The sequence below is a fragment of the Buteo buteo genome, chromosome 3 (assembly GCF_964188355.1).
Source record: "Buteo buteo chromosome 3, bButBut1.hap1.1, whole genome shotgun sequence".
Taxonomy (NCBI): Eukaryota; Metazoa; Chordata; class Aves; order Accipitriformes; family Accipitridae; genus Buteo; species Buteo buteo.
The window spans coordinates 74,082,034-74,096,050 of NC_134173.1; the positions used below are offsets into that span (position 1 = coordinate 74,082,034).

Genomic DNA, 14,017 nt, shown 5'->3' on the forward strand with positions numbered 1-14,017 from the left:
TCTCAACGAGAGATTGATATCTACTCACAGAAGCATTAGACATTTCCCACTGCAAATGAAGTCAGTCAGAGTTATGTTCTGAATGTATTAAGAACTATAAAAATGCAAAATCAAATTCTGGAACTAGAAATGTAGTTATCACAAATTAGAGTCTCTTTCAAAACTCATTTTGTCAATGATCACTAAGTGTTTTCTTCACAGTCTTTGAAATGGGGTGTGAAATTGTACTACCTTGTCTAGGAAGACAGGACTTCCCCTACAAGCAGTTTGTGATCTGGGTGTTGTATTTTTTATTCTAACCCCAGGCAGTCATGCTGAAATCAAGCAGCAGTCAGAGAAACTAGCTAGCTGCAAGAAGCTGTACTTCAAACCCATTGCCACTGATAGCCACCTGAATCAAACCTCTGACATCACTTCAAAATCTCCTGGTTATCTCAACCCATCTTCATGAGTAGCATAAAATGCAGTAATACTTTACTTCTCTTATATAAAGATGCAACAATAGCGAAGACCTATCAATAACTAACAGTCTTCTTCAATTTCATGGAAAAAAATTTAGTGGCTTCCAGACAGGAATATCTCTAGAGACCATGCCGCAGTGTGTCATTCATATAGTCATTCATGATTGTACTTTGGCTGCAAATGCAGGAAGAGTCCCTAAATTCTTAGGCAGTGAAGAAATACTGAAACCAAACTAGGTGTTTACAGTCGCATCCCAGAAGAACTAGGAGAGTGAATTTAAGATATTAACTTTAAACACTTTAAAGGGGATCCCTGGGGACAAACAGCAGATGAAGCATCAGGTTTCTATCATTAATAGTCCCTAGCCTAATGCTGCCCCCGCCTTTGGATCAGTATGATTCAGAGATTCTGACGGCAATTAAACAATTGGAGCAATGTTTTTAGTTAAAGAGACAGGAGTTAAGCCAGTAAGAAAGAATACCATGGCTGCAGCTGTTGTCTGGCAATAAATGAATGGTTATGGGGTTTATTTTTTTTTGTTTCATAGCGGATCATTTACCTCAAACAGATTTCTGGGTAATACAACAGTAACATTTACATTCCTTGTAAGAAAACCCTTCAGATATTTAAACAACTGCAAAAAGTTATTTTAATCCTGCTTCCTGTTGACTGAACTTTCAGAAAAGTATCCACATTCTTAAATAAAAGTCCCAATTATACAGCACATGAACATTTAAAAATTATTGCAACATATTTGTGGAAACTTTTTAGTATTTGTTTCAACAGCAGCTTCGAGGGGAAAAAAAACCAACAAACTCCAAATCCCCCAAACTGCTGCATGAACAAGTTTGCCACGGCTGCTGTTCCCACAGAAGCTGAGCCTCTTGTAAAGTTGTAGAACCATGTAATAATAGTGGAAACATTTAGCAAAAACTTTAAATCCTCTACCATAATCAAGACAGCGAACAGCATGTTCTACCAGGAAAATGGAGAAAGAGTTGGGAGATGAAAAGATCCCACACATACTTACTGGGCCCTGGAGACCTCCATCCTCTCGGTCAATGCTGCTTCTGGAAAGCCGCACATCGGGTTTCTGAAACAAAAATTAGAAATTTCATCCTGTACTCTGCTTACCGATTCACACGACCTAGGCTTAAAATCATTTTAAAGACAGGAAAATACTGTTAAAAATTTACACTGACAAATACAGATGTCATTTCATTCCAGTCTATACACCCCCGCTGCTGCAACTACGCGCTTCTGCAACTGCAGCTACTGAAACTCCTGGCAGCCTTCTCGACTGCTTCTTAACCACCCATTCTCAGCGCATGTGTAAAAATGCTTGTTATAAATATTGATAGTACCATTTCCCTAACACAACATTGGAAAACCTGCATTTTAATTTTCTCAAAGGCAGCAAAATTTGGTTTTTTTAAAAAAAATTGTTTGCTTCCCAACAGCAAAATTTCAACCACGGGATGAGAAACGCTGCACATTAATTCCCACTTCCTGCCTGAGGACAGCTTATATGTACTTGGCTCCCTCGACAAGCCTGCAAATGGGGCCAATTACTGGAGCTCTTTAAACACTGCGTTTGGATACAGAAAGCTAATAAAGACATCCAGATGCACTATTCTCCTGAAACAAGCAACAAACAAATTTCTATTTTGTATGTTTTAAGTGAGATGCAGGAACCCAGCACTCGGTTGTTTTAAACAGTAAAAATAAGACCACACCAATTATTTTCACATAGCAACCGGTCATTTTTCTCATCTCCCCAGTAAATCCAGGTATTTGTTCTTTGAGGACAACATTAATTACATGGAAAGACAAAGGAAGAGTGGATGTGAAACAAAGGTTAACACTGATCTGAAGAAACAGTTTCAGCAAAATGAGACTGCTTTTCTAGTGCACCAATTCCAGCACATAAAAACAAAGAGGATTTCTCTGACTCTTCAATTCACTCTCCTAGAAGACTGCACGAGGACTTAATGAAAATGGATAAAACGCATATCTACATCAGTGTAAATACAACTTCCTTTTTATGTCTGTATGTATATATACATAAAATGGACACATGCAGCATGAGAATGAACATTTTTTATTTAGAGAAATGTAGGCATGTGAATACTGACTGTAACTAAACTGACCCCATGTTTTTTCAGGGTCAGTTTTGGGGGGCAAATATATCTGTTTCTTGTTTAAAACTACTCCAAATACCTTTCCTTCTTCTTCTAAAAGCACTGAAGAATAATTCCAATTCACATATCCTGTTAAATGACCCTAAAAAGCCAGCAGGGCAGATGGAACTTGCAAAGATACACTGATACTGATCTTCTATCATTAAAAATACTCCAGTTGTGCTGGTAGTCTGTCAGAAGGGCTTATACTTTGGATTTTCATTCAGTCTGCCGCAGACTGAGTGAGGCACAGCCAGAGACAGTTACTGCCTGAAAGAACTTGCAGGTTAAAAATACACAAATCATACTAGACAGGGAAATATTTAACCCCATCTTAAGCATGAAGAACTGAAGCAGACACAAACAAGCAATTTTGCAATGTTTCTCCAGGAATTTGTGACAAATTTTATGATGAAACCTACCACTGACGAATCTCCAGTTTACTTCCTTTAATATGATGCAGGAATTTTTTCTGATTAAAGTCTCATTGGATACGGGTATGTTAGATACTTCATTAGAACTAAAGTAAGTCATTATTCTCATTATATTTTTAAGCTAAAGCAAATAGCTATCCTTGTTTATCTAAGCATATGACTAACTACATTTCTATTACACTAATGTTCACACTTTGCCTTCGTTTCATGTTTGTTTCTAGCCAGGGAAGTGCCCAAAGACTTTGGAAATAGTCAGACTATTTTATCACAGGGGTCTTTAATGCTCTTTGCACTTTTAACAACTTATTACTCGAGAAAGGCACCCTAAAGTAGAATCCAAAGATAAAGAAATATTGAGCATTTTAAAGGATTCAGAAGCACAAAAATACACACTAGTCCAATAACAGATTTTTTTCTAATATTATAAGAAAAAAGTTAAATTAAGACATAATATCCATCTCCTCCCCTCCTTGTCTTGCTAACAAGGTCCTCCCTTTCAGCATCTAAACTCTCTAAATGCCCAGTTCTACAACCTCTCATCACAGCAACAATTCAATTACCCATGCCACCACCAGCAGCAAATGTGGACCATATGAGTGGACTTCAGGACATCACGTACATGAACAGTAAACAATGACCTAGCTACAGTCTAAGAATCGTTTAACAGAAAGGTTGTAAATACACATAAAATATTACTAAAATGCGCATTATTAACTTGACAAGCACTTGCTTCACCCATTGCCAACAGAAATACCGAGTCCTGTTGACTAGCCCATGCAAGCAAAGCCACAGAAGGCCATGGTGTTGCCCAAGCATCTCCAAGAACGTGATCTGAAAACAAAGATACCATATGCCAATGGGTAACGGCAAACCAGAGGGTCCACGAGCAGCCTGTAGAGCTACACAACCCACCTGCATCTCTGTGATCTGCATGTTTACATCTTAGCAGTAAGGACTGAAAATATTTAGTGGTACATAAATGCAAGCCCTTTCAACTTCTCCAAACTTTTTCCTCCTTCTGCCACATCAAAACTCGGACAGTTAGGAACACAAGGAACAACAGAGAAATATTCAACACACTTTTGTGTCCAATGACTAAGAAGAGGCCCAGTTATATTTCTAGTGACTTGACTGTGTTCTAATAAATTCTAACTCCCATTTTAGTAAATGAAATTCTGATTTATTCATTTGTGTACCTGTGGAAATTTCAAAAGACAAACTATTTTACAGTAAAGGTGATATCTAAGATCAAACTCCCGTTGTATTTTTAAATATTATTTAGCAGCAATTCTTATGCTTCTACAGTGGTAAGAGCTCTAATTTTAGCCCCTCATGATGGCATTACGTAGCAATGCATTGCTGAATTTTTAAAACTGAGATCCTTCAGCTGTGTTTAATGCAACATTCTCTAGGTCAAAAATAAGCCTCACACCGAAACTGACTTGTTCTGTACTTTACACACCATCTTACAGCCCCAAAGCACACCCATCTATCTTTCCAGTCCTTTCTATGGCCCTATACCTCCACCACAGCACTCTTGAAAACTGCAGAGACTCCTCAAATGATTCTCCCATGCTGATACCGGGCATACCATTAGATATACAGAACGTCTTGGCTGGACAAGAAACGATCCTTTCTGAGAGGCAGCTGAAGGGGCTGGAAACTGAGTGGTGGGTGCCAAGGTGCTCAGCGTGTGCGTGTTTATAGAGAACATTTCTGGCACTTGTTGGAGCACAACTGTATTGAGGATGTATATACAACAGGGAGAGGAGTTGGAGGGGGGAAAACCCTCAAGACATCCACTTGGTTGTGAAGCTCCCAAGTTGAACATAGCTAGTAAGATGTATATCTACAAAGGCCCTGCTTAATGCTTTTGTGCAGCATAAGACTGTTTCAGAAAATGAAGCCTTGGGAAATTGGGGACTTAGGATTTCAGCTTTACCTGAAAAAGTTGTCACTTGTGAGTAGATTTTTTAAGCCTTGAAGCTAAACAGTGACCGACTGTGATGACAAATCATCTTCAAATGTGTTTCATACTCATAGTATGATGGGACTTCTCAAGCGCACAAACTGCAGTGCTCTGAATTTTTTTTTTGTGAAAGCACCAACCATACTAAACTAAAATGCAAGTTTAAGCAAAGTCTTTTCCACTTACCATTATTCATTACAGATATGTATTTCAGGGAGGAACTGTATTTTATCAAATGTTTATCTTGCAGAAAATCAAGACCCCTGGAAAGTAAATGGATTTTTTCAAATAAATAGTCTACTATCTGAAGTCTTTGGAAACATCATGAGGACTTTTCAGACAGGATGCATATGTTGACAAACTGGAACATAATCTACTTTATTTCCAGTATTTCTGGTCACTCACTAATAAAAGAACATGTAAGTCTTGGCATTCTCAGGACATACCAAATAGTAATGTCTTGGTGGGATTTTCTCAGGCTAAAAATTAAAATCTTATTTTAGCAACAGTTCACATCAATTATATTTGAATTGCAGTTCTCAGTGTCAAAATAGGACAAAACCACAACTATGTGGGAATTTCAGAAAAAAACCAAAACCAAACACGATAAGGAAACTATGCGAGTTATTTCTCCTCAACCTATCACAGGAAAGGACTATAAATTTCTTAGCACAACACTGCTCTGTCTTCTGAGGAGTTACTAAAAGGCATGCACATAGATATCTTTATTTTATACCATAAAAACCAATGCCACATACCATCAATATAGCCACAAAAGAAAGGTTCAAACTGGAAACGAAATATAAATGAGGAAGCAGGTAATTAAACAGGCCCAAAAGAAAAGCATTCTGCAAAACGTTCAGAGATAGTTAGCGACAGTGCCAAAAGTTACAGCATTAAAATCACTAACTTCACTACACTGCTGAACTTAAAAGTCACCTTGAAAAGACACAGAATGACACAGTTGCTTTCCCACAACTCCTGCGAAGCAAACTAACTAGCTACCAGTTCAGCAGGCTCTCTCATGGTATCATCACAATCACTGGTTCCCTATCTGTGGTTACAGGTGATTCTCCTTTTGGGTCAAACTGTGTATTAAAATACAGAAGGTATAATCTCTCCTAGAAGCAATTAAAAAAAAATTTAAATATCAGGATAGTTTTTGGCAGTCCTAAACTTCTGTCAAAACCCACAAATAAAAGCACCCTCAGGGGCCTTTAAAAATTATTTTAACTCAATGAATTAACTGATTTGCTTTTAAATGAATTCTACACATGAGAAGTCATGGCTGGAAGATTAAACATACACATACTGTGGCCCTAATGGAGTAATCTGATCCTTATGAGCTGATTCTCTGTGTGCACAAATACTGTAAAGAAAAGCCAGCACGCTGGACACAAGTGCAAGTATCGCAGCACGCATGCCAGACTGCAGGGTAATAGGCCAAATCTTTTAGTTACAGTGAGCTGCAAGTGCCAGCAGCAGAGAGGCCATTCGCAATTGTGGAGCGCTGCTTTTGAGGATGGAGGCTGTTCGTTCAGCTTCTATATTCTATGCACTATGTACAAGTAAAATCTTGATTAACCTTCATCAATTTTTTAACCTTCATCAATTGTTTTTTGATCAAAAAACAACACAGGAGAAAGTGCAGAATGAGAACTTCATTAATTTCTTGTGATTCTGCTTGCCTGCTGAGGTCTAAACATCACAGGATATAAATGATCAGGGAAAAACTCAGTCCTCAGGACTGCAGCACCTAAAAAAACCTAACAGTAAGATTCCTTACGTAGAAGGCCCAACAGACATCCACTTGTTTGACATAATGTGTTTGTACTGCAGCCATCTCACCCCTCCACCTGCATATGCCCTGGACACAGTCTGTCTTCTGTAGTTACCTGTATCAAGCTTAAAGTACAGTAATGCTTTGTCTTCACTTCACCTTCCTCAAAAATAATTCAGAGATTTCTGTCCTCCTTCCTGGAGACGCTGATATCCAAAGCACTTTTATCAAGAGAGCATGAAAGCCCGCAAGTTTAATCTGTGTCCATTAATGCCACCAGACTAGTGTGCAACATCCTCTCTCTGGGTGGGAGGGAGTGTCAGTCCTGGAAAAAAAGTCCCCCAAAACCACTCCCTGCCCACCCCCCCGCAGTTCTCTTCTCACCTCCCAATGGATATATTTGGTACAATTTAAAATTAAACACTTCTCTACTCTTCAGTTTTCACACAACAGAATTGTCTTCATTCAGAAGCTTCCCATGAAGACAGATCTGATTGTTTTCTCTTTTTACAGCAGAATTTCTGAATTCTGGATTCTGTTAAGGCTGCAGCTTGCAAACAAAATTCCTACCTCTTTTCAAGTATTGACTAGTCACATGTTCTCAAAGGACCAGTTTCAGGCAAACTGCTTACACAGATAACAACCTCTCCGAAGACTCGTAAATTTCCATTTCAATGCCATTGCAATTTAATTCTTCATCTGGGGCGTCTCTTCTAGCACACACAGCATCAGTGCTGTTTATACTTGTACTAACATGCTTTGAGTTGTATTTTTTCCCTGTAGAAGCAGCGATAAATTTCAAGTCATGACCAAGTTGGTGTTACTCTGGGGAAACAAAAATGGTACTAACAGAAACCCCACCGAGGATTTTTCTTCTCCTTGCAGTGTCTTACATTAAATGATGTGCAGTTGCTCCCCTGTGAGTCCAATTCTCAACAGCAGAAGTGAGATATATTGTAAGAGTCTGAAGAATGTGTAAATAGAGCAGCTTTTGAAAGTAGCCAGTTTAAACTGAGAACACTACACTGTATGGTTACGTAAGTTAAAAATTAAAATCTGGCTCTATCCTCTCTATTGTTCTCTGCGCCCAGAAGGAAAAATATTCTGAAACCTGCCTGTAGCAGGCAAGGGAGAGCCTGACTTCAGCAAACCATTTTATCAAAATCTAAAGGTTAGTGCAGAAAGGTGTCTCAAAGTAAATGAGACACATGACACCAATTTTGAGAAAGTAAGTTGCTTCTCCTCCCTAAATCACATGGAGTGAAATTAAGCAAGGCCCTTCTCCCAGGAGAAGAAACGTCACTAGTCACTCATTAGAGGACATGGGCCAAGGAGTCTGTGTGTAATATATGGATTATTTCTACACTGGACCTGTGTTTGGACTCTTCTGTATGAATTGCGGATATCCTTCAGGAGATCTGCAAGGCCTCCAAGAGTGACTCCCCACAATGACTTTTCTACTGTCTTGATTTCTTCAGGGCTAAACCTAGAAAACCACATTACTTTTTGAAGAAACACCCATGTATAAACTGAAGATTCCGCTGACATACATCCTGCTATGGGTTCAAATACACCCTGTGGTATACCCTGTCTGAAATCAGGTCACAGGCATTCAAGTATAAACCCCAAAGTCTGTATAGTCAAAATGTTCATGCGGTAAGAAAAAAAACTTTAAGTCTCTCATGGATTCCAATTCCTCATTTTGGCCATTTAAGTTCATACTTACTTCCACTCAAACTTTCTCTGGTTTTTGCCTGTTTAACGCTCTAAAGGTTTACATCAACCAAATATAGCTCTGGCAAAGCTGCAGAGCTGTAAGGCTGCTCACAAGTTCATCACCTAGTTCTCCTTTGAGTAGGGGGTGGCAATAGAGATGGTGTCTCCTCACAATAAAAACTAACACATAATGAAAACAGTAATTCTTTTCCAAACATATGCTAAGACTATTACAGATCAAAAGAAAAATCAGCAAGTCCCTCCTCAAGCAGCAATTTGGGGGATGGTAAACACCCTAATGGTCCAGAGGCTGAATTAAAACAGAATAACAAACACTACAAATAATTATCATCTATTCTGCAGAAAAAGCCAGAAAGTTCAGAAAGGTCAGAAACTTTTCTGCAGAAAGTTCCCACACAATCTACCGCCACCTGAAATCACAATGCCTTATTCTCAGTAAGCATATTAATTTTGCAAAAAGTTCTTGACCATCTTGAAAGTTTTAACTGACAATGGGATCAGTTTGACCTCCTGGGCTTGTGAAAGTCACAAGCAACTGGTGCTACTCAAGACTGGAAAAGCTAATGCCTAAATTAGGGAAGAAATTTTCCTTTCCCCTCCCTCTCTTCAGCTTGTAATAAACTGGACAAAGCAATCTGGGTACAGTGGTTTCTTTACAGTCATCCAATGGCAAACCGCAAATTCCCAAATGCACTTACAAGGAAACCAGCCAAAAGCAAACTTCAACATCCTTTAATCAAGAGTAACATCTCAACTCTGGCACAAACTGGATCTTGGCTAGAACATGTACTGAACATGGAGGCATCTATCTGTAGCTCTCAAGAGCTAGTAGAGATTTATCCTACCTTGGTTGTCTTCACAGCCATCAGCTGTTCTGAACAGTTCTGAATACCATACGTAACTAAAACCCTGAGAGACTAAAGCAATTCAGTTGGCAAGAAATAAGGTCTTGGTAACATTGTCTACGTACAAGATCTGCTCTCCATTCCCGCTCACTGGCTTTCTGTAGATTAAAGCATAAATTCTTATTTTCAAGGAACTCAATGTCCTGGCTTCAAGATCCCTATAAGACTGTTTCAAGTTCTGTAAGACAGTCACGACCAGCAACTTTGTTGTCTCAAATAATACTAATTCATCTATACAATTAAGATTTTCCTGGAGACCAGCTCTAGACAGTGCAGAGAACTCTTACAGAAACAACAGAGCATTATCATCATCATCTGCTTTACATAGAAAGCATATTTATTTAAATTTACCTCCTGTAACAAACCTATGCCACCTGCATTTATACAGGCATGTTTTGTAACTGTGTACAATATAAAAGGCTTCCAAACCAAAACATTCCTTGAAACATGCTTAAGACCAAACATGTGACTGATGTTTGTCACAACTCATACTAAAACACTGTCAATTATCCACCTGTCAAGCAAGGCTCACGCACTCACAGGCTCCCCAGCATGAGCCTGTACAGAGTAATACGCTACTACCATCCTCTGCTGCGTCTGTAGCCATCAGTCTCGAGTAGGAGAATTTTAACACAGAACTTGAATTTTGACAACCGGGAAGCCAGAGTTGAACTACAAAATATACACCAGTGGCACCAACAACAAGAAAACATGGAACTGCAGAGAAACAGCAACAGAAGATCCCATTACCACTGCATTTCTTCTTGCTCCTCCTGATGATGTTCGCAGCTTCTTCCCCACCTCGCAGAGCTCTTTCTTAACTTATTTCCTCCCACTAATGTGTCTCGTTATTCCTCTAGTGCAAGACTGCTTACAACTCTTACTACAATCACGGTTCTTAGATAGCTGATGGTTATGTTACCCCTTTTTTAGGGGTAAAGTATGCAGACATCTATCTCCTTAAGAACAAACAGCAATCTCTGGATTCCCACACATAAATATTCAACTGGATAAAATGAGATTCACTAAAAACCACAGCTGTTCCAGGTATCTGAAATACAGGACTCACTAGCTGAACACTTAATTCAAAAACTGTTCCCAAACCTACATTTTGGTAGTGACTCCTGTGTTGAGTGAATGTTCTCATTTCACAGAAGTGACCAGTCTTAGCAAGCTGCAATAAAAAAAGAAAAACTAGAATGAATTAAGAAGCACTATGAAACAAAGTATTACCAGGAATCGTTCCTCTTTTTCAAGCCAGCGCTGGTCTTCTTCCATCTCTTGTTGTTGTCGTATCAATCTCTCCTCCATGAGATGTGTGGGTAGAACCTGGCTCATTCCTCTTATGTCCAAAGTGCCTGAATCCTACAAAACAGAGTAAGTTTATTCAGTCTCACAACAACTTAAAATTTTTATAAACAGCTGCAAGAATAGATTTTTTTAAAAGCCCAAATGCTTAACAGCAGTCAAGCAGAGTTCCTTCAACTCCTTATAAACTGAAGCAGACCATCAGAAGAAACTCTTTCCAACTACAAACATTTTATCTGCCTTGCTCCTAATCACTGGAACCAAAAAGATTTGAAAAATTCTGTTTTGTTTTTCAGCAACACTGTAACTTCATATATTGCACTTCATTTAAGTTGGACAACAAAAACAGATTTATCAATTTCATTTTCTAGGTCTTGAGCAATAATGTAACTAGCCAGTTGTTAAAAGCTGCAAGATACATTTTTACCCGAAATAAGTACGCTTTTCAGTTTTAGCTGACACTTGCAAAGCATGTCACAAAACATTTTTAATGGAGTTTTTAACAAGTTTTTACGCATGTCTTAAGCTTACAATACTCCATATACCATATCCCAACGCTGTCTGGAAATCATTAGCAAGTAGTGTATAAATTAGTATTTTTTAAAAAGCTGAGGGGAGTTTGGTAACAAACTTCACTGACATTGGTTTTAGACAACCAAATTCCCAAGTTTTTGTGAAAACTTTGGCTGTGACTTATTATTACGAACACGTGCAAAGCATTCCTGTGCTTCCACCAATACTTTATTCAAGCACAACATAGTTAGACTAAGTTGTTTCTAGAGTCGATAATCTACAGGGATGTTGAACTACTTGGGGCTACAACCCTCAACTATATATGGCCAAATCAACCAAGAGTAAGCAGAGGTAAATTGAAGACTTGGACACCTATCTGCTCGTCTTTATTTAAGGGGTAAGCTTCAGTTATCACTTAAATGTTTGTGAGAGGCACAGAGCATTGATTAGAGGGGGAATGGATTTAAGACAGAAGCTGCACATAGTGCATCTTTGTGGGAGAATAAAATGGAATTAAAAAAGTATAAAATACTGGAGGAGAACTGAAAAAAAATGATGGAAGGTTAAAGGGAGCATTAACTTGATGTTCCTTGCAGCAGCTCTGTGCTATCATGACAGGCTGAAAACCATCTAACAGGAATACAACTCAAGAACAGTTTTGCAGACCATTTCATTTTCTGTTCCGGCTAAGTTACAGAGAAGCTTCAGATACTTTAGCTATGCTGGATATCTCCCACAAGAAGTATTTTTAAACTGTAAAGATATTAAATATTTTTACATGAATGTTCCCATCTCTATTAACAGCAATAAGTTTCAGTAAAGCCTTCTTTTAACAAACGCAAAATATTTGCTATCATTCACTTAGTTAAGATACAATGTAGTAATAACTTCATCAAGAATTTGTGTAAGAGTACACTGTATACCCAACCTCACAGAGGACGATTTGTTTCAAAAAGAATAGAATTCAGTTATGACTCCTATCCCACTGCAGTAAGGCAATTAAAAAAATACCAAAGAAACAATTTTCCTACAATAATCTCCAAATGTACCTAAATAATAAAAAAATCTATTTACTTTACAGAGCTCAACAACAGATGTGTCAGTTCACGATACCTCCATGTTTGGTTGCCACACTGATATTTCCTGAGGCCGATGGTTCCAGGAATCTGCTTGATCCAAGAGAGAAGCCTGCCCAGGATAAATGCTGCCTGCCATGGCTGGTATCCCATGAGAACCAGGGTAGCCAGACACCTTGGGGGTGGGATGGGGGGTGGTGGTGGAGAAAAAAGAAAAAAAAGTTACATTAGTAAGACCTATGCTTCCACATAATTAATAGCTTCCCCTACACACACCAAGGGAGTAAATATGAGAGCGCAGAAATGACTCAATTCAAGCAGTCACTGAGAGGTAGGAGGGGAAGCAACATCAGAAGAAGGAAGCCAAGCCAAAATATGACACAAACCCTCTTTTTTAAGTCTTTGAGGATGCCTATCAGAACAATAACTATTTGAGAATATCTATATATAAATATATAGAAATATTACTGTAACTTTTGACAATAACCATTTGAGGATACCTATCAAACCAGCAGCATTAGAAAGCGTTTTAACCTCTGCAGTCAAGAAGATCAAAGTCCTCTCATGAACAAAAATAAATCCATTGATACATTTGTAAGAGCTACACATGCAGAGCTCATATTCAAGTTACTAGGAGCCTGCAAACATCGCCCTACAGAGCCATATAAAAATGTACCCCCTAGTGTATGTTACAAACTTAAGTCTTGAGTGACAGCATGTAATTAGTGTGCTTAGCTGCATGGCCTGAGAACTTCTACACAGGAAAATCAAAAGCAGTTTAATGAGCCTGAAGTACTCATTAAAATAATGAAAACCTCCCCCTCTCCATGGAGAAAAAAAAGTCTTGACCAAGACTGCTGTATATGGCTGTAGCTTTGAACAAGCCCAAGAATGCCTAAAGTACTTTCATGACAAACTTTTGTTTTACATTTCTTCAGCAGTGTTAGGAAGAAAAGCAAAACCTGTGAGTATACGATGTAGTAGATCTAAAGGCAGCTATCAGCCAATAGAAAATATAAATGTTTCAGAGAAACATCAGGGAACAGAGTATCAATAAGCCTAAGGAAAGTCCACCAGTTAATGCCATTTTATAAGGCAAGTAATTTCATGGCTTAGGACACACGTTCACATGAACACCACATTCTTCCAATAAATATGAAAATGTCTGATGTGTTTCACTGCAGTTTTAGGAATTTGAGCACCATATCAGATATGAAAATATTTGTCATCTTGAGTAAACCTACCAGGCTAGTTTGGAGTTTGTTCTGATGTACTAAAACAAAAAACATTTAACAGAACTGAATGAAAATAAACCATGTGACGTGAATCAAACCCACTAGCTGCAACTGAGTTATAAACCCCACATTTGAAAAAATACATGCACAGTGTTAAATGTAATACCTGGTAATGATTTGGCTGTACCATATGCTGTGGACTTGGATAAAACCCTTCACTGGATCTCGGACTGGGGTAACCAGGCCTACTGGGCTGTAAATGTAAAGGAATTTTTAGAGTCTTTAGAAACAGAAAACTAAAACCAGAAAATTACTCCTTGGCGAGACAAACATTTACAGGTAGTGCATCACAAAAGCAAGCTCGGAAAAAACCCTGAAATAAATATACTGAACTGATTAACATTTTTTTAAACAACTA

At 38.4% G+C, this 14,017-nt stretch overlaps 1 protein-coding gene across 9 annotated transcripts in view; it reads right to left on the minus strand.

The window, feature by feature from the left end:
- PTK2 (protein tyrosine kinase 2) overlaps positions 1 to 14,017 on the minus strand; it is a 224,281-nt gene that overhangs the window by 14,666 nt on the left and 195,598 nt on the right. For 8 of the 9 annotated variants that reach the window (XM_075024018.1, XM_075024020.1, XM_075024019.1 and 5 more), the window contains 4 exons: positions 13,766 to 13,852; positions 12,402 to 12,539; positions 10,701 to 10,832; positions 1,493 to 1,555 (listed from right to left, as the gene is read on the minus strand). In XM_075024018.1, the coding sequence (XP_074880119.1) occupies positions 1,493 to 1,555; positions 10,701 to 10,832; positions 12,402 to 12,539; positions 13,766 to 13,852 (420 nt within the window). The remainder of the gene's footprint in view (positions 1 to 1,492; positions 1,556 to 10,700; positions 10,833 to 12,401; positions 12,540 to 13,765; positions 13,853 to 14,017) is intronic. The other variant, XM_075024025.1, reaches the window with a different exon arrangement.